This window comes from Manis pentadactyla, chromosome 3, assembly GCF_030020395.1.
Source record: "Manis pentadactyla isolate mManPen7 chromosome 3, mManPen7.hap1, whole genome shotgun sequence".
Lineage (NCBI taxonomy): Eukaryota > Metazoa > Chordata > Mammalia > Pholidota > Manidae > Manis > Manis pentadactyla.
Window position 1 is genome coordinate 147,111,566 of NC_080021.1, and position 21,562 is coordinate 147,133,127.

At 42.4% G+C, this 21,562-nt stretch overlaps 1 protein-coding gene and 1 pseudogene across 12 annotated transcripts in view; one reads left to right on the top strand and one right to left on the bottom strand.

Moving 5' to 3' along the window:
* The first annotated feature begins 5,465 nt into the window (after positions 1–5,465).
* The window catches only part of PRUNE2 (prune homolog 2 with BCH domain), a 237,136-nt gene continuing 221,039 nt past the window's right edge, over positions 5,466–21,562 (top strand). For all 12 annotated transcript variants that reach the window (XR_008996497.1, XM_057498559.1, XM_057498562.1 and 9 more), the window contains exon 1: positions 5,466–5,684. Coding sequence is in view for 11 of the 12 variants with exons in the window: in XM_057498559.1 (XP_057354542.1) it covers positions 5,649–5,684 (36 nt within the window). In the remaining variant the exon portion in view is untranslated. The remainder of the gene's footprint in view (positions 5,685–21,562) is intronic.
* LOC130682978 (40S ribosomal protein S4, X isoform-like) lies at positions 11,757–16,198 on the bottom strand (annotated as a pseudogene).

Here is a 21,562-nt window from a genome sequence, read left to right on the forward strand (position 1 = left end):
GAATCAGGTGTCGTCTCTGTTGTTCTGGATCTTGGAGCTTTGTGGCAAGGATAAGAGATAGACTCCCAAGACTTGGCAGTAACTAGTATTCCACTTCCCCTGCAAAATACTTTCCCAATGGAAATTCATGATGGGGCCATAAATTGAAATTTATGCTGTAACTCTGAAACACGCAGTATTGTTTTGAAGGGAACTGAAATACCTTCCTGTGTGAGGAGAGTGTGTAGAACTTGAACCACCCACTTTGAGCAGGGTAGTTCGAAAGGAAGCGGAGACAGTAAGACCATCACTCCTCATCTTTAAGCAGGCTGCAGATCTGAGGCACGGCCACTGCCTCATTATCCTGATGACTCATAGAGCCAGAGCACTTCTCCTCTCCTCTGCTGTCCTTTCAAATTAAATTCATTGTTCTACAAGATGTCTGCAGTTCCCAGAAATGACGCAAGTGGTATGTGCCCTATTCAAAGCCAGACATTCTACTCTCAGAAAGTTCTCCCAAGCAATCTAGGCCCTGCCACTTGCAACTACAGCCACTGACAATTCCAGTAACCCCTCTTTTTCTTTCTTAGCAGAAGGTCAGAGAGGATTGTGGCTATACAAATTCCTTTTTAAACAAGGTTTGCAAAGCCTATCCTAAAAAATGTGGATATTCCTGCCAAAACATGTAAGAAAACAATGAATTCCTTTTGATATTACTTGCCACAATGGGTGGTATTTGATCATCCACTGGGGGAAAAGCAGGCATTTAATAGTTGCTTAAAAGCTAAATGAGGGACACTAGTTAGTACATATTAGTTAACAGTTAATGCACATTAATCAGTCTTCAGTCTCTTGTCTTCAAACAAGCTTGAAATGCTTTTAAATCCAGTCCAGGTGAGCAGCATGGGTTCTTGAACATCTTTTGTCACATGAAATAATTTAAAAGCAGCAAATATAACACAAAGTAAAAAATATTTTATGTAAACATATAAAAGCAGCAAGAAGACTACCTTTCAGAAGTGTGGTTGGCCAGGATGAAAGCTAGCATGGAAATGTGCCCAAAGGGTGAGTCAGCAGCTTCCATGCCAGCCACACGACATTTTTGAAAGGACGGTTTTGTTCAGGTATTTTTTTTACCAAATAAAAAGCTCTCCTTATTATTCCCCCTTCCATTGTTACTATTTTCCAATATGTATAGGGATATTAGCATCTGATTTTTTATAATCCTTTGAAGTAACTAGGCAGCCATTATTTTCTCCATTTCACAGATGAGGAGATTGATGATCAGGGAGGTCAATGAACTTGCCCAAAAGCACACAGCCAGCTGTCAAGTCCAAGTTTTGTGGTATGCTGGTCTGAGCTCCAGGCAAGCTGGCTCTGTTACAGAAAACCTGAGATGCCCTCATCATGGCACTGACTGCAAAAAAGAGCCCCGGCATGGATGCAGTGCTGCGGTGTTTCTACAAGAACCTGAAAAGGAGAGACCCAGTGCCATATGGGGTCAAGCAGTGGTAATTTGGGGCCATCATGTGCACAAACCTTGCCATAAGAAACTTATCTTTCATGAGTAATGAATAGGCAGTCAGATATGTTATTGCTGAGAAACATTACTAGCTGGAGTATCTGCAGTGCCTTTTCCTGAAACAGACATCTCATCGTATGAAGCCCAGGTGCCAAAGCATGCATACTTGATGTAGTATAGACACAAATTATATTATCTATTGTAATATATATTCTATAATATAATATAGCAACTTCACATTTTTACTGACTGCTGATCCATCCATAATTGACCCAGACATTCTTCTCTGTTGGGTTCTCTCTGTAGAGACCTTTGTCTCCACTTCTAGCTGCAGCAATATGTTTCTGCTCTCCTTGACAGACCCTTTGTAATAACAATAATGGCAGCTATGGACCAGCATTTGGGCACTTTGCATGTATTATTGCATTTAACTTGGACAACTACCCTAAGAGGAACAATTATTCCTATTTTACAGATGAAGATGCTGAAGCTTAGAGAGGATACCTTGCCCAAACTTACTGAGACTGAAAATGGCCAGGTGTTCTGCTTATCTATTGGTATATAACAAATTACCCAGAAATCTAATGGCTTATAGTAACAATTGTTTCATTGTATCCCACAGTTTTGTGGGTCAGGAATTTAGTCAGGGCTCAGCAAAGAGAACTTAATTCTTTTCCACATGCCATCAGCTAGGGTGGCTTGACTGGTGTCAGAGAATCTCTTTCTAAGATGGCTCATCCACATGGCTGATAACTGGGCTGTTAGCCAGAGTTCTTAGTTCTTCTCCATGTGGGTCTCTCCATGTAGCTGCTTGCGCTTCCTCATCGCATGCTGGCTAAGTTCCAAGAATTCCAAAAGACAAGAAGTAGAGCCTGCCAATCCCTTAAGGCCTGATCCCAGAAACTGTCATGGTGTGGCTTCTGCTGTATTTTATTGTTTAGGAAGTCATGGGACTCACACAGATTAATGGAGAGGAAAGGTAGACCTGGCCTCTCATTGAAAAGAGTGTCAAATAATTTGCAGCCATGTTTAATCTACCTCAGCAAGAATGGGAACCCCAATTATAGTCATGATACCATATTGCATCTCAACTAGTACAATATCAGGTGCATTTCTCAATAACTGCATTTATCTCCTTGTATCATAGTAACTAGACTAAGAGCTCCATGAGCTACTTGAGGAAGGGATCTTGCCCTATACATCTTGGGTTAGGCAGGATGCCTATCTGAGTATAATCAGTGATCCATAAATGCTGAAGGAATGAATGACAGGGAGGTGAATTCCAGTCCTGGCTCTGCTTCTTTTCTAAGCAGTTCTGTTAGCCCAAGCAGGATATTGAACTACCAAATGATGTAGGGTATGAGTTATATGGTATGTAGAACAATGGCTTCTCAATGTCCATGTCCTAATCCTTAGAACCTGTGAATATGTTAGGTTATATAGCAAAAGAGAATTAAGGTTGCTAATCAATAGATCTAAGGTGGGGAGATTATCCAGGAGTATGCAAATAGTTCAATGTAGTCAGAAGGGTCCTTAAAAAGTGAAAGAGGAAAGTAGAAGATGAGTCAGAGGGAGATGGGACTCTGGAAGAATAGTCAGAGAGATACAACATTGTTGGCTTTGAAGGTGGAAAGTGGAGGAAGGTGCCATGAATCAAGGAATGTAGGAAGCTCCTAGAAGCTGGAAAAGGCAAAAAAATTGATTCTTCCCTAAGCCTCCAGAAAGGAATGCAGCTCTGTTGACACCTTTAGCCTGGTGAGACCTATGCTGGATTTCTGACCTACAGAACCAACCATAAGATAATGAATTTGGGTTGCTTTAAGCCACCAAGTTTGTGGTAATGTGTTAGAGCAGCTTCAGTGGTCATTTCAGAAAGGCTTCCTGGGGAGGTAGATTTGATCAACTTTTGCAGAAACATTGTTGGTGGAGAAAACCTCTGGGAGGTAGATTGGAATTTGAGTCCATCAGAAATATATTTTTTAATATTAAGGCTATATCATACTTACCCAGAATGTTTAAAATCAGAAGTGAAAGGGATAAAACTATTATCTGATTGTCACCAAATTCTCCAATGGCGTCAGAGGCAAGGAAATCTTGGGAGTTTTCTCTGAAATGTTACTTGAATTGTGACCAACTTCACAGGCTTAAAGGCTGATAAAACACTTGTTTTACCTGGATGGTTTTTAATTGCTTAAGTCAGCAAAGAAACAGATAGAATCTGCAGCTTTCATACAGCTCATCACCTGAATGTGAACTGCAGCTTAATATTCCCATCAGCTTACTTTAATCAGATCATAGACTCTGCTGATTTTTTTCACTAGGTCCTCCTGAATAAAAAATAACCGAATAATCACACATGCACACACAGAGAGTACAAAAACCCTTCTCTATGTACATCTACTCATTAAAATATATTTATTGAGGATCTGTATATGGCATGAACTGTGTTAGGAGTATATCACTGAATAAGACCAGCCAGGTCTTTGTTCCCATTGAGCTCATAGCCTGGTGGAGAACACAGAAAATAATCAGGCAATGTATAATAGAGTAGAAAATATAGGTTGCTATGACAGAATATGAAAGGGGCAACTGATTCAGTCTGGGAGTAGAAAAAGAGTAAGTCAGGGGAGACTTCCTGGAGGAAGATAACTTCTTAGGAGCATCTGCAAACCCTGAGAGAGTGTTTAAAAAGGGAATTCTCAGACCCAGTAAGCCTGAATTCTGGAGATGAGGCACTGGAACCTGTGTTTTAGTAAGTTCAAGTGATTTGGATCCATTGCAAAGTTTGAGAACCAGAGGATTGTACCTGGGCTACACACCAGCCTCACCTGGAGCACTTTCACACCAGACTGATGCTGTGGTCCACCGCCAGAGATACTGATCCATTTGGTCAGGGATAGAACCAGGGGATCAGTATTTTAAAGCCCAAGTGATTATAATGTGATTTTGATGTGCGGTCCAGGTTGAGACCCCTTCTCTAAGCTGAGAGCTGAAGCATGAGTTAGCCAGGCAGAGGAGGTTAGTGAAAGGGCAGGAGGGGTATCACAGCCCAGATGTAAGAGAAAGTCTGAGGTCCTGGGTCTGGTAAGGCTAGAGAGTAACTCAACAAAACTCCTTGGCTTAAGGTAAAGTTCACAGCTATAAATGTAAGTGTTTATTGCAGTACTTCTTAAACTTCAGTGTGATAGAAATTATCTGAGGATCTTGTAGAAGCCCCCACCCTTATGCAGCAGGAAGGTTATATTGCCCCAGCTCCACTTGAGCATACATGCCTGACAGTGGTTGGGGACTGCAGAAGGATGTACCTATGCGTCAGCCCAGGGCACCCCCCTAAGGGCGCTCAGTTGGGGTGAACTGCGGATGCCGGTTGCTGGATGGGTATGTGTTGAAGGTAAGAAGGAAAGATGCAGCCTATCAGAACCTCCCAGCCTGCTCTTCTGATTACTTTCCATCAAGGTCGTACTGCTTTTAGCTCAGCAATAACCCCTCACCCCAAATCTAGCTGAGTGCATTCCCTGGCCAGGCCGGCAGACCCAGCCTATTAAGTGACTGCGGAAGCTCTCTAACGTGCCAGCCAGTCAGGGAGGCGCTGGTCGAGGAGGGGCTCTCCGGGGGCCTCTTTCCCTTCTTGCCACCCCGCCCTGGCCGACAGCAGCGGTGCCTGCGGCAGAGCCTGGCTCTGCAGCAGCCCCTTGCACTTGGCTCGCACTTCTGGGCGCTGTCCATGGTTGCAGCATCTTTCGGCGCGCCACGTCAGGAGGCCGCAGCGGGGCCCTGCGATTGGCGGAGAAGCCCCTCGCCATCCCAACGCCCCCGCCCCCGCCCCACCGCCAGCTCCGGCCCGGCAGGCGCGTGCCAGCCAGCGTGCGGGCCGCGCCCTGGGGCTCCCGGGCGGCACACCCACTTTCCTTATTAGGGCAGAGCCCGGCGTCCAGAGCGGACGGCGGGGCGCGGGGGTGGGGCGGGGAGCCCTGGGACGCGACAGGCGAGGGCTCAGCCACAGCCTCAGCCGCCTCCGAGCGGCAGGAGGGAGCCGCCGGTCGCTGCGCCCAACCTGCTACTTTCCCGAGACTTGGCTCCTCTCCCCCGGGCGGAGATCTTACTCGGCGCCCCTCGGGGTACCCCTGCCCAAATCTCTCGCAACGACATGGAAGAATTTTTGCAACGCGCCCAGTCTAAACTGGTAAGTTGAGGGAGCGAGGTTGTGTGCTTGCATGCGTGTGTGCGAGCTGTGTGCGTGTGTGCGTGTGCTAATGGAGAGGAAAGGACATTGCAGCAGAGATAGAAACAACTTTGCTACTTAGTTGTCAGGGTGTTTGGGCTGTCCCCAAGAAAGAATTTCTGGAACTCTGGTCCTTACAGCAGGCAGTCTGCCTCCAGAATCCTTCCCCACCGCCAAAGTGCTGAGCTGGGGTGGGCCTGGCCTGGGTGAAGTTGGGTCCTGTGTGCCCAGCTTTGGTCCCTTTGGCTTGAGGTTGGAGGCAGGCGGATCTAGCCAACTCTGCAATTTGCTTCCGAAGGCTGGAGGATGGATGAATGGGTGTGGTGCTCCTTGTGAACAAGAGCCCAGCCTTCTGCAGATACACTATATGTAGATGGAAAAGGAAAAAAAGAATCCTTTAGAACTGTACTTCCGCTGAAGGTGGTGGTAATGTGAGGAAGGCAGGGTGCTGACTAGGAAGGTCATGTGTGAATGCGGTTTACCCAAGCATCCCTCACAGAGAGCTTGCTCCTTGGCAGGAGGTAGGGGTATTTTAGTGGGAACTGTGTGTCTCTCTGGTCCCTACTCAGATCTGTAACTTGGGGCAGAGGCAGAAGGGGAAAGCCCCAACTGTTGCTAATGATGTGAGATCTGCCAGACTATTGTTCTTCCGGGAGGACACCAGCTTGTTGACTGGGTGTGTTTAACTGTATGGCTGTCCAAAGAGTGAACTGTAATTTCTCTGTGTATGTTCACAGTTGCTGCACATTCTAGAAAAACAGATTCTAGCAGTTTCCCAATCCCAAATTGTTTGGCTTTCCAAAATATAGCATAGCAGTAATAAATATAATGGAAGGGTTTCTGTTTTGGCACTCAGGAAAAAAGCCTCTGTCCATTTGGGAGCAATATATTTAATGAACAGTGAAAGCACCTTTTACGGGGTCTGGCATATGAAGAAATGCGTAGTTTATGATGCCTTTAACCTTTAAACCTTCAGAGAAGCCAAAATGTGAAGCCTGTATTAAGGTGATGTCTTAATCACAGGGCAGGATATTTGCAGGGTTGTTACTGTAAACTCATTAACCCTCAAACAACAAAGGGAGGACAAATTGAAGTGTGATTCTTACAATGATTTAACTGTAAGTATCTTTAAAAGGACCCTTCAAGTTGATTAATGCTAATAGAAGTACTTTGTTTTTTACCTTAAGCCTCCCAAATTGTTGAACATTTGTGGGCATTTCAGAACTGAAAATGTTTGTAATCATTTCTGTATTTAATACTTTTAGTTTTAGGAAAATACTGATTGCAGAAACTCACTTGCATTTCCGGTAGTGTAAGTGCACTTTTCGTTCTTCACCAAAGAATGAGTGAGAAATGATCAAAAAGGAAAGTCAGTTTTTCTTTTTGTGTAGATGAAAATGAATGGCAATCGATGATAACACAGTTTTAGACTGCACCTCTGCTCCATTGCCATGACATTTATTTTTACAATAAATACTTAGATTGTGGGGTCTGGTGTAAGTAAGAAGTTTGTCTTATTTCAGAAGAGCAATTGCTCAAATGGAAAAGTTCCCTATTCCAGGGCAATCAGTTCAAAGTAATGGGTTCGTTTATTTACCAAGTCCCTTCATTAGACGAGCAAATGCTCTACATCATTAAAAAAAAAAGAAAAAGAAAAAGAAGTGGTTTGAAATACTGTTCCTAGTTTCCTGCTTTTGCCAGAATAATTACAACTAATTTAATTTTTTCTTGGAATAGGTTTATTGTTAGAGATCAGAATTAGCCTCCTGTGTTCAGACACAGAAAAAGTATTTCAGTCACTTTTAGTGTCACATTTCCTTTGACAAATTACATTTTCTAGATAAATAAAATTTTTACTTAACATCCAACATTCAAGTATAGTAGCAGATAAGCTTTTGCTTTAGTGGATAGATAGTCTTTGTTTAGCAGAAAAAAACTAAATCAATAATTATGGCATTCATTTGTGAGATGTGTATTCACAATAAAATGGTAGGATTTTTAAAACTTAGGCTAATCCTTTGGAAAATATTTTAAGGAGAAGAAAATTATCATGTTGGTTTTCACTTACACCTTATTAGACCAGAATTAGATAGAGTTTAGGTGTTATGTTTAAGCGGTTTTCCATCAGAAGTTAATAAAGATTTACATTTGCTCATATGTAGCAAAATAGTTTTTCAGTTTCTTGGATAATTTTTTGGTCTGTTAAACTACCTTAAAAAAGTCTATTATGCAGGTTTTTGCCTATATACCTGACTTCTTGCTTTGATATTCTATAGGCATGATGTTTAGTGGACATTAGTCAGTGTTCCTTCTAAAGTCTTACTTAACAAAACTTCATCATCACTGCAGCTAGCTAATTCCAATAGACAAGAGGAATTTTCAGTTGCTAAATGGAGTAACTCCAGTAATCGAAACTTTGGAGACATTTTTTGTGTGTCGTTTTTTTCCAGCTAGGGGCATTTATTATTCATCTGTCATTGTGAGTAGAGAAGGAGCTGTCCTATTCTAGGCCTGGCCCTGTGTTGAGCAGAAATCTTTGAAGGGGAAGGGATGTTTTTTAATTGTTATCAGGTAGTTCGGAGCTTTTTTTGGTTGAAACTGGGGAAGCCCTCTCTCAGTTCTGGTTTTCATCCCAGGCTGGTCCTGCTAGTCCTTAAACTAAGGCAGATACATTGACATAATCCTATCTCCCTTTTTCCTAAATCTCCCCTTCTAATACCCACCCTTCATTCCCAAGAACACACTGTGTTTCTCAGCAACGGCTAAAATAAACCCCAAGTGTGGCTTCACAGAGATTACTTCCTCCTGGCACTCAGATGGGTTCTGCCTTCTGCCTGGGTAGGTCAGGCTTGGGTGCATGGAACTTCTTTGTAAAAACCCTTAGCTGAAGCTGGAGGGCAGCAAGGTGGGTAGTCACTCCTTCCAAGCACTGTTTCCAGAAATAGTACCTTCTTAACAAATTCGGAATGACAAATAGGAAACTGACACAATGATTGTTAAAAACCATCAAGACAGTAGAGTAAGCAGTGTGAGAACAAGACCCGTGAGGCAGTAGAGATGGTTATCAAAGGGAGATGCCTTTCACCTGGCTTCACTCCCCTGATGTGAGGACCCAGCTGTGTTTCTGATCTGGACAGCCACTGCTAGAGCTAGAAATGAGAATGAAAACACATTTTCTTTTTCTTCTGCCATGCCCACCTGGCTTGCTCCCACCTGCCCTTTAAAAGCTGGAATAGGGACAGGAATCACATCCTGTAGTTGCAGGTCAGTCTGTAAGTTGTAGCCATGCTTTCCTTTTTTAGTTACACCATTTCTACGGCACTGTCTTCGTCATTCTTAGTTGTATCATTTCTATGGTAAGAGAAATTGAAGAAGGGTAGGGAATTCAGGCTCCCTGCCTTAGGCTGTTATTTAGGATATGTCCTCCAGTTTCAGAGTGGTCAGCTTGGAAAAGTGTTCAGGCCAAGACAACCTCATGATGGCAGTAAATTGTCCAAGTTCCCAAGTACTTTGGGGCAAAAGTGTGGTCAATGAGGATCAGAACCCTGGTGCTCTGGCTGGCAGGAAGCCAGGGTGTACGGGCTGCTGAGCCCTTCCCACTGCCCGGACCCCACCAGCTGATGCAATACAAACAGCTGCTAATGGGTGGGAGTCACTGCAGCCCACATGCTCTAAGATGTAGTCATTAGCCAGCCTTGGGTGTGTGTGGGGGGTGGGCTAGGGCTGGGTTGGGAGAGTGTCAGCTGCCACTGGAAGGATACAGGCACATCAGTGTCTCAGGAATGCTGTTTTCAAAGAGAGGGTGAGGATAGGGTTGCCACTACAGTCTGGGGAATGTATCTGCCGCTTCAGCCGTGACAGCTGCAGGTGAAGGGCTCATTTCTGCAGTGGGTATTAGTCAGTATGTGGACTTCTAGAGAAGAAAAATTCTGTGTGACCTAAATGTCGACTTATACTCCCTGGTATGTGGCATAGGCACAAGAAAGCACATTCAAAACCCTAAATGAACAACCACATTAGACTTGATAGAAAGGATGGGGTTTAAACAAAAGAAAGGAAAACACTGCAGCATGTCTGTAATCATCTTGATTGAATAGGAGGAATATATTCTTCCTGACTTCCTTTATAGGTGGAAGGTTGTGTGTGACAATAAAAAGAATCTTTAAAGTGACTGTTCCGTACCTTTTAAGGGGCTGTCATAAGGACTAGCAGTGATGGGGACACTGGAGAAGTAGTTTCTGATGGCAGGTCATGGGATCAGCTCCCTTCCCATCATAAGCAAAGGCTGATACACTTGAGACTGCCTCTTGCCAGAGCATTCATGAGCAGGAAACTCAGGAATCCAAAGTGCTTCTGTGGATGTGACCACCCACTCTGAGACTGATGGGAAAAGAGCCCTTGATTACTTGAGTCCTGGAGTCAGCTCCGTTTCTGCCTGCCTGAGCTTTCAGACCAAGGACTGTGGATTGTCCCAGCCCCAGGGCCTGTGGAGAAGACTCATACTTTTTCAGTGTATATCTCAGAGTAGATTGGTCTGCCTTAAAAGTAAAGACTTTGTCACTGCCATTCAGATAGCACCTTGGGTCTTGCAGGATGTGACCAGGTGAGCAAGGACACCCTTAATCAGTGATTTGGGGAATGTCTTCTGTTAACTAGGTAAAAAGGGGATAGCTTTCATATAACCCGTTTGTTTCTATGTAATATTTGTTCGGACAGATATCAAAGAATTGGGGGTTGATATATAAGTCCAGGGAGCTCTGTCTGGTAAGCAAAGGTGGCTTGATGATGAACACATCACTTTTCCTTTACTTCCACTCATCCCAGGAGTGCTAGCTGAGCAGAGGAAAGGATGAGGGAGGAATAGCTGGTCTGGATGAGGCTGCAAAAGAGGAAAGACTATCTGGGGACCAGAGATACAAAGTGCATGGTGTGGCCTTGGTCAAGGATACATTTTGAACTTTAGGGTTTATGGGACAGTCATGGAGTTTGGAATATCCTTTGGAAAGAAATTGGGGAGGGACAGGGCTGAACGTATGCAAGAGGCAGCATTCACATGGCCTTGGATGTGACCAACACCCTCTGGGTTTTTTCAGTATGGAACCTGCACAATCATATGTGGCTGCCCTGCCACGAGTTCCAGAGTAACCTACACCAAACCTCTGGCAGTGTTCCAGATCTGTTTCTAACAGCCCTGTGGCTCTGGGATTTAGTTTCCAGGGAAGGTGATCTTCTTAAGAGCTGTTAAGGGGCTAATTGGTCATAGATTGCTCTGAAAAATTGGATCCGTAAAGTCTGGGTTAGAAAAACTAAGCTGATAACGCAGTCTTGAGTTTTAATCTGAAAAATGGGATAATGATGTCTACTTTGCAGGTTGATTATACAGCTAAAATTGTGTACCTAGTGTCTTTAGCACAGAACCTGGAACAATGGCTGCTTCTCTCTATTTACCCTGAGCTGGTCTTTTTCTGTAGTTGCTTATCTCAGTGAGTAGCATTATTTTTCATACAGTTTCTCCAGCTGGAAACTGCCTTCCCCATCCACCACATCCCCAGGTAGTCTCCATGTCACCTGGATAACTGCGATGGGGGCTAACCAGACTCTTGCACACCCATTCTCACTACTACCAGGGAGGTGGTTGTGAAAGCATCTTTTGCATCTCACCCACCCCTCCCTCAAAACCTCATAAGCACTTTCTATTGCTGTCAGGAAACAGATAACACTCTTAGCATGACCCTGAGATCTGGCCTGGTCTGCTGTTCAGTTTCTTCTGGCTTCTTCTCCTGCTCCCTTTGGCTTAAATAATTGTTATCTCTTCAGAGTAGATGAAGAAGAAAGGAAGCCTTTGCTAAATGATCCCTTCCCATCATACATCCCCATTTCATGAATCCAAGTCACATTTTTTGGTCACATTTTTAGATTACTTATTTCAGCTTGTCATATCTCCATCGGGCATGCTTATTTGATTTGCAGGAGTAAGAACCAGGGTCTGTGTGTGACTTTGCTCACCATTGTTTCTCCAGAGCCTGGTGCAGTTCCGTTTTTTTCTTTTTCTGCAATTAATCATGCCATATTATTGTTAATTAAGTACAGACACCCGTCCAATTATGTCACCTAGACATCATTTTACCCATTGCTCTGTTAGGTGCCAGTCTCTGGGCTCTCTCTTCAGCCATGCTGAGGTGATACCTTTTCCTTGAGGAAGAGAAATCCATGGCCTTTGCAATTAACAAAAATGTTGGAAGCTGGCTGGCAAAGCTATTGCTACTGGCATCTTTCATAAAGCATACTGCAGAACCAGGATGTCTCTCTGTTGGTGATCACACCAATTCTTCCCAGGTTAGCACCTCTAGTCACCCTACACAGGTTACCAGCATCAAACTGGCTGAAGTTGGTAATCTTGTCAGTTTCCAGATCAATCAGAATGGCATCGTTCACTTGGATGAGGAATCAGGGTAACAGATAGTTTGAGTATGACCAGAAGAGGGATTCCTTTTGTACTCACAAGAATCTTCCTTACTTTGCACAACTTGTACTTGCCCTCCTCGGGTGTAACACTGTGAACAGCAAAGCCACCTTTGACGTCATAGATGAGACAGAAATCCTGTCCGGTCTCATCAGTGCTGATGAAATCCATAAAACCAGCAGGGTGGGCTGTATCAGTCTGGACTTTGCCATCAGTCTTCATGACTGCTGGACAGAGATCTTCTCTACTTCATTTCCTGCCAGGGCATACGTAAGTACGTTCCTTAGAGAAGGGTGACTGGGAGACATTCTCTCAGCACATGGGGACCAGTAGCTGGACAAGGAACAGACGCAGAGGCCAGTTTATCCAGCACCCAGTGCTTCGGCTGCTACAGGTTCCAGGTACTTCTTGTGACTATGAGCCATGACTGTGGGAGGCACAGAAAGAGTGAAGTGTTTTTAGAATGAATGAAGCCCATAAGGCAAGAATCTTGCACAAAAGATGACACATTGTAGTAGCTCAGTAAAAGTGTGTAAGTGGATGGACAGGTGCAGATGCCTAGAGATCTGAATCTGAAGAAGCACTGGTGATACAACGAGGAGTCCAGGTTAGTTTACTGGAAGGAGGCAAGAAACATTGAGGTCAAGGAACACCATGGAGTGCTTTGCATCGCTATGTACTTCACACAAAAGGTCAGTACAAAATGAGGAGCCTAGTTTTACACATGACTGCTTGGAATCTGTAACTGTTGGTTGAATTAAAGCATGAATGGATAGGAGAGAGTCAGGGAAAGGGAATGGAGCGCTGAATGCCTCTAAAAAACCACTTTGGATAGATCAGCAAACAGAGCCCATTAGAGCCTTAGGTCCTCCTCTGTGTGGTTCAAAGACTAAAAATTGGACTCCCCCAGACTCAACCAGTACACCAATCTGCCCGACCTGTTCTGCTGCTGCCTCTGGACCAGTGATAATTTCAGAGTCCTTGAGCGGAAAGTGAAGACATTCCAGACTGGCCTCATTGGTATTTCTGTCCAACCCTGGCACTACAGACCTGATGAATCATCCTGAGTCAGACCCCTCATCTGGGCAGTGGGAAGGTATTAGTCTCCCTTTGCAGCTGAGGAAACTAAGGCTCAGTGAGCTTAGAGGTTTGTCTGAGGCTCCAGAGCCAATAAAGAGCAGATCCTGGGTTTGCTTCCAGATCACCTGACTACAATTCCAAGACTCTGTCCCTCATATAGAAAGTGGCTCTGCCCACCAGATCTCCTCGAACACTTCATTCTCTTTAAATTAAAAGTAAACAGCTATATTCCAATTTTTAAAAAAGTGATCAACTTGACAGGCTTATAGGAGGTGGATGCCTGGCTCACTTTGACCAAGAGGGTTCATTTCTTTGTGCTGTTTTATTTTAAAAACATTCAGACAACTGAGTAATCAACCAATATTATTAAGAACCTGTTAAAAGAGAAACGTAGGGCTAGACTGTCTATGATTTGGCTGAATAAGTTGGGAGACATTTCTCTCTGTAATGCCCAGGTGATAGAAAAATCAGACTGGTAAACTACTTGGAAGATAGGGTGTGTGACCAGCTGTTAGGTTGATTGGAAATACTGTGTGTAAAAATTCAGTGAATTTTTAATAATGAGAATGTATTTTTTTAAATGTGAGATTATCCCTCATTTACCCACCAAGGTTGATAGCACACTTTGGATTTTGCAGATTTCTTCATTGTTTTTCTCCTCTCCTTTTGCTGGAGATCTTAAGGATTCCTTTGATTGGTCAATTGGTTGTAAGGTTAGGGTGACACCGCAGGTGACTCAGCTAGCAAGGAGGAGAGCTGGAATTAGGGCTCCATGCTCAGTTGCGCTGAGCCTACATTTGCTTTAAAGCCTACTGGCTTAGCAGTGGCCAGGGAACTGCAGGTTGTATGGGGCACGCAAAGGAGAGAAGAAGGGAAAGGAGAAAAATGGAAAAGAAGGAAGGTGGAGGTGGAATTGCAAAGGAAAAAGAAGAAAAGAAAGGGATAGATGGATTCAGGGATGGTAGTGGGGGGAAATGTGGCAAGGCATGGAAGAAAATCCTCTCCAAACCCAGGTTGGCATGAATGATAAGCACCCACAGTTCACGTATGTGGCGCTCGTTTATCTGGTGACATCAGCCAACCCCATGTCTCCGGAACAATGGACTTATGCCAAAGGCAGCTTTGCTTTTAGGCAGGTAAAATTGATTATTGAAAATATATGTTTAAAGTTAGTTCTTTTCTTACTGGAAAACCCCCCAATTCTATCTCTGAGACTATTTGTGACTTAATATGCATTCGACAGACTATTCTTAAGCTTGGTTTTCTCAGAGAGGTGATGGAAGAAAAGGCTGCCAAAGGCTGTGATTGCTGCTGACTTACATCAGAGGAATTGCACAAACAAAACTGCATCAAACAGAATCTCTAAGAAATAGACCCAGGCCCTCAAAGATGCTATTCCATCTGGTGTGGGGTAAATAGTGCTAAATATCTGCACAGCCTCTGGGGTAAAGTTACCCCACTGGTCTTCACAGTAATGACCTTGAATAATCAAGGAAGGAAGATCATTTAAGCTCAGTGTCCTGTGTAAGGAGATTATAGCAAGCAATTTCCAAAAAATTTCCAACTCAGATAATTAAAATAGAAAAAAGAATCAAAAGGAAATTGCTACATGGAGGGTAAGCTCTGGTAGTCTGGAAAAGTCTCTTGCATAGGAGACCTCATTCTTAAGTGAAGCCAGATATGTGAAATGTCATGGTTTATTACAAGTGATCATGAGTCAGGACGGAGAGTGATGGTGCTAAAAATGTGAGCCTGCTGGGAGGAGGCATAAATAGGCTTGTAGCCTGTACAAGATGTGAGAAACTCTGCTCCTCACTCCCAACCCCAGTCAAGAACTGGACTCCACAGAAAACTTGTAGCAGTGACCAGGAGCCTGTAAAATAAGATCCCTAAGGATGGCCTGAGAGGGAGAGGCAGCCCACTGATGGCCTTTCAATCATTCAGAAGGTTTTTATGGAAGAGTTCCCAGTCACAGGAACCATTTCTTTCCTTCACTTGAAAAAAAAATCAAAACAAAACAGAACATTTAGAATAAGTGGCTTTTTCAAAAAGAGGCCCACTAATTTAATAAGGTCCTCTTTTTTTTTTTTCTGGGAAACATTATCAATCAATTAATTGAAGGGTGCAAAGAGAAATGTGCATGCTTGCTTCTTGCTCCCCAACATGGAAAAAAACAGAGGCAGAAGTTCATCCTGAATGAATGCTTTGCTCGGTTTTGCACTCTCATGCATGTTTTCTCTAGCTAGTGGGTGCTGGCTAGGTCAGCACCTGGCTTGGGAAGACAGAAGGGTCACGGCAGGTGGACAGATCAGCTGCTCCATCATGAATATGTCTGAGAGGACATGTGCCCAGCTGCTCCCCTGGGAAGGCAGTGCTCCTGGGCCCCTCTCCAGGGAAGCAAGGGGACAATAGCCCTCTGGCCTCCATTATCTGCTTTTTTCCCCCTAGTTTTATTGAAAAATAATTGACATACATCATTATATAAGTTTAAGGTATACAGCATGATGGGTTATTTACATATATTGTGAAATGATGACCACAGTACACACAGCTAGCATTCATTCTCTCATATAGAGACAATAAAAAGAAAAGAAAGAAGAAAAAAGGAGAGAAAGATTTCTCTTTGGGATGAGAACTCTTAGGATTTATTCTCAACAACTTTCCTAGCTATCATACAGCAATGTTGGCTGTAGTCATCATGTACATTACAGCTCTACTTCTGGAATCATTGCACCTTCTCCCTGGCTTTTAGCACCAGGGCTTGGTTTGCATGTAACATCTCCTGGCTGAAATACTGGGTAGGATCCTCTCACCCTTTGGCAGCTACAATATAAACAGTCTCCCAGAGCCACTGCCATTTAGAGGGCCGGATTATTTCAGGAAAAGGTGAGTAATATTGAAGCTGATTCTTGTGGATTAATATAAGCCTAAACTTTGATTCACAGTTTTAGTTTTGGAATATTTACCAAATTATTAAGAGAACTTTTTTCTTCTTTATTTTCTTTTTAGGTTGTAGGCAAACTGAAAGCATGGCCTTAGGAAATATGTACAGGTCATAGAAAAAGATAAATAGAGGGAGAATTTTATTCTGTAGTTAAATATTCCTTCTATTGTTGTGCATTTGCTTTATAAGACCCTGAAATAAGACCATGCATGGAACAAAGCACCTTCATTAGTTTGTGACTGATCACATGTTTGCCAGGGGGCTGAAATCCCTGGACTGTGGCCTGAAGTGCCATCACTCTTGGGTCCAGTCTCCAAGAAAAAAATCCAGACATAAACTCACTGTGATGGATGCAGATCAAAATGCCATCCCACAGCTGGCTTTTAAGACATTTAAAAAATTTAATAGCTCTCCAAAGCATTAGGTCACACTGAGCCTTATTGCAGGGTAAATGTATTTCTCACTTCTGTGGAATTATTTCATGCCAAAATAGCCTTCTGACCAAGCATGACATGGCTGTACAAACCGAGTCACACTCCCAGGGTTTCAGACACTAGCGTTTACGTAGACTGTTTTGATGAATCTCATCAACACTGGGCCATGCTATGACTACTTGTCCCCCTTTGTTGGGCTTCTGGTGTCAGCAAGATTTAAGCTTGGCCACCCTGATGGCTACGTCACAGTCACATGGGGCACTCCCTGGCTGACTGCAGGCAGTGGTGTGGAAAGAAGCGGCAGGATTCCACCTGTTTAAACACAGCATTCTATAGCCATACTCTTCTGTTAGTGATTTCTTGCTTTGAAAACTGCTGTTTTAATCACAGACCTTTATATTTGAAACTATTATAGTAATAATAAATCTTTAACGTCAAAAGCATATGACTTCGGACTTTTTTTCTGTTTCAACCTCTGATATGTTGTAGGCTTCATTTATTTATAGGATAATTCATATTAAAGCAAATTGGAGAAATACAGGAAAATTGAAAAGTGAACTACAAACTTTAGGAAAAATAAATAAAAATTAAAAATTACCCACTTTTATGGAGGTATGTCTATTGGCAATATTTTGGCAAATAGTTTTCTTAGTCTTTCTTTCCTGTGCATAGGACCTAATATAGGATGTTCATAAATTTGGTATGCTGATTTTTGTTTTACTTACATTATTGAATAGTTTTCTGTGTTACTGAATTGTATTACAAGTCAATACCTTAAATAATGGCATGCAATTTAATACAGATGGTGTACTATGGTTAAACATTTTGATTACCCCTCCTTTATTGCTCTTGTTAATTACACCTGTAACAGACATCTTTATACCTAAAACATGTTATTCTGTTCAGGATTGTGTCCTTGAAACAGTTTTTCAGATATGTAGTTAATGAAGCAAAAGATATAAATATTCTTTTCTTTTTTGATATCGTTAATGTACATTTACTTGAACAACATTATGGTTACTAACTCCCCCTAGTATCAAGTCCCCCCACATACCCCATTACAGCCACTGTCCATCAGCATAGTCAGATGCTATAGAATCATTACTTGTCTTCTCTGTATATACTGCCTTCCCCATGTCCCCCCTCTACATTAAGTGTGCTAATCATTATGCCCCCTTTTCCCCCTTATCCCTCCATTCCCACCCATCCTCCCCAGTCCCTTTCCCTTTGGTAACCATTAGTCCATTCTTGGGTTCTGGGTGTCTGCCACTGTTTTGTTCCTTCAGTTTTTCTTTGTTATTTTTTTTCCAGTAGATTCAGTTAGGTAGTTGTTTTTTTTTAAATTTTATTTTGGTATCATTAATCTACAATTACATGAAGGACATTATGTTTACTAGGCTCCCCCCTTCACAAAGTTCCCCCCACATACTCATTCACAGTCACTGTCCATCAACATAGTAAGATGCTGTAAAATCACTACTTGTCTTCTCTGTGTTGCACAGCCCTCCCCGTGCCCCCCTCCCACACTATATATGTTAATCGTAATGCCCCGTTTCTTTTTTCCCACCCTTATCCCTCCCTTCCCATCCGTCCTCCCCAGTCCTTTTCCCTTTGGTAACTGTTAGTCCATTCTTGGGTTCTGTGCTTCTGCTCTTGTTTTGTTCCTTCAGTTTTCTTTTGTTCTTATACTCCACATATGAGTGAAATCATTTGGTATTTGTCTTTCTCTGCCTGGCTTATTTCACTGAGCATAATACCCTCTAGCTCCATCCATGTTGTTGCAAATGGTAGGATCTGTTTTTTTTCTTATAGCTGAGTAATATTCCAGTGTGTATATGTACCACATCTTCTTTATCCATTCATCTACTGATGGACATTTAGATTGCTTCCATATCTCAGCTATTGTAAATAGTGCAGCTATAAACATAGGGGTGCATCTGTCTTTTTCAAACTGGAGTGCTGCATTCTTAGGGTAAATTCCTAGAAGTGGAATTCCTGGGTCAAAATGTATTTCTATTTTTAGTTTTTTGAGGAACCTCCGCACTGCTTTCCATAATGGTTGAACTAGTTTACATTCCTACTAGCAGTGTAGGATGGTTCCCCTTTCTCCACATCCTCACCATCATTTGTTGTTGTTTGTCTTTTGGTTGGTGGCCATCCTAACTGGTGTGAGGTGATATCTCATTGTGGTTTTAATTTGCATTTCTCTGATGATTAGCAATGTGGAGCATCTTTTCATGTGCCTGTTGGCCTTCTGAGTTTCTTCTTTGGAGAAGTGTATGTTCAGATCTTCTGCCCATTTTTTTAATTGGGTTATTTGCTTTTTGTTTGTTGAGGTGCATGAACTCTTTATGTAATTTGGATCTCAACCCCTTATCCAATATGTCATTTATGAATATATTCTCCCATACTGTCTTTTTATCCTACTGATGGTATCCTATGCTGTACAGAAGCTTTTTAGTTTGATATAGTCCCACTTGTTCATTTTTGCTTTTGTTTCCCTTGCCTGGGGAGATATGTTCATGAAGAAGTTGCTCATGTTTATGTCCAAGAGATTTTTGCCTATATTTTTTTCTAAGAGTTTTATGGTTTCCTGACTTACATTCAGGTTTTTGATCCATTTTGAGTTTACTTTTGTGTATGGGGTTAGACAATAATCCAGTTTCATTCTCTTGCATGTAGCTGAACAGTTTTGCCAATACCAGCTGTTGAAGAGGCTGTCATTTCCCCATTGTATATCCATAGCTCCTTTATTGTATATTAATTGACCATATATGCTTGGGTTATTATCTGGACTCTCTATTCTGTTCCACTGGTCTATGGGTCTGTTCTTGTGCTAGTACCAAATTGTCTTGATTACTGTGGCTTTGTAGTAGAGCTTGAAGTCAGAGAGCATAATCCCCCCTGGTTTATTCTTCCTTCTCAGGATTGCTTTGGCTATTTGGGGTCTTTTGTTGTTCCATATGAATTTTAGAACTATTTGCTCTAGTTCATTGAATAATGCTGTACGTATTTTGGTAGGCATTGCATTGAATCTGTAGATTGCTTTAGGCAGGATGGCCATTTTGACAATATTAATTCTTCCTAGCCAAGAGCATGGGATGAATTTCTATTTATTAGTGTCTTCTTTAATTTCTCTTAAGAGTGTCTTATAGTTTTCAGGGTATAGGTCTTTCACTTCCTTGGTTAGGTTTATTCCTAGGTATTTTATTCTTTTTGATGCAATTGTGAATGGAATTGTTTTCCTGATTTCTCTTCCTGCTAGTTCATTGTTAGTGTATAGGAATGCAACAGATTTCTGTGTATTAATTTTGTATCCTGCAGCTTTGCTGAATTCAGATATTAGATCCAGTAGTTTTGGAGTGGATTCTTTAGGGTTTGTTATGTACAATATCATATCTGCTGCAAACAGGGGCAGTTTGACTTCTTCCTTACCATTCTGGATGCCTTTTATTTCTTTGTGTTGTCTGATTGCCGTGGCTAGGACCTCCAGAACTATGTTGAATAAAAGTGGGGAGAGTTGGCATCTTTGTCTTGTTCCTGATATTAAAGGAAAAGCTTTCAGCTTCTCGTTATTAAGTATAATGTTGGCTGTGGGTTTGTCATATATGGCTTTTATTATGTTGAGGTACTTGCCCTCTATACCCATTTTGTTGAGAGTTTTTATCATGAATGGATGTTAAATTTTGTTGAATGCTTTTTCAGCATGTATGGAGATGGAGATGATCATGTGATTTTTGTCTTTCTTTTTGTTGATGTGGTGGATGATATTGATGGATTTTCAAATGTTGTACCATCCTTGCATCCCTGGGATGAATCCCACTTGATCTTGATGGATGATCTTTCGATTTGTTTTTGAATTCGCTTTGCTAATATTTTGTTGAGTATTTTTGCATCTATGTTCATCAGGGATATTGGTCTGTAATTTTCTTTTTTTGTGGTGTCTTTGCCTGGTTTTGGTATTAGAGTGATGCTGGCCTCAGGTATAAATATTTTCAAGTTCATTGGTAGATCTTTGCACATTGAATTCTGGGTGAAATCCACCAAAATTCAAGACTGACAGGAGTTCAGAAAGGTTAACTTGTCTCATAGAAAATTTTAACGAAGCCAAGCATAGAGTTCAGGTCTCTTGGTCTGTGCTCCTGAGGGGTTGTTGAGTACAGCAGAGACGGTGCTCTGCTCATTTAAAAATAAGGATCTGAGCAAATAATGTGAAGCTGCCTTGCTGCTAAGTTAAGACTATCATAACATAAACTCTGCCAAGCCATTTATGACTGTTACTTGAGACCACGTGGTAGAATCTGACTAGCAAGGCCACTTCCTCTTTTTCTTTCACTTCCTCTCTCCGTCTCAAATGGATTGAGCCTTTTGAAGCAGTCAGGCTAGTTGCTGTTTTAATTCAAGACACAGTATTGTGCTTTGTGACTGCTTTCACCTACATGATCTTATTCGATCAACCTTGGATAGGACTTGTGTTTATGGCTATGTCACAGATGGGAAGAACAAGGCCAGAGAGGTAATATCCAGCCTTACCCCAAGGACACACAGCTGATATGAAGCAGCACTGGGCATAGACTTCAGATGCCCAAGCCTTTGCTTCCAGTAGTATTTGCAGGAACAAAAATAGGTCCATACTTTCAAGAGATAGTTGGAAGGTCTCATTGAGAGTTCGGTGGCTTGGGTTCATCTCCAAAAAAAAAAATGGCTGAGTAAAAATACAGGGTGCTTTTCCAAGAGAGGAATGTCCAAAGATGAAACACATTCATGCTGAAGCCACATTTCAGAAAAGGCAGGGAAGCCAGCCTGTTGACCTTTGGGGTTTCATGTGATGGACTCTGACCGTTTGCAAATATAAGATTAATGGATGTGCCATTGGTGGAAACATGCTGAGCTCCCTGGGCACTGGAACCAAGTGTTC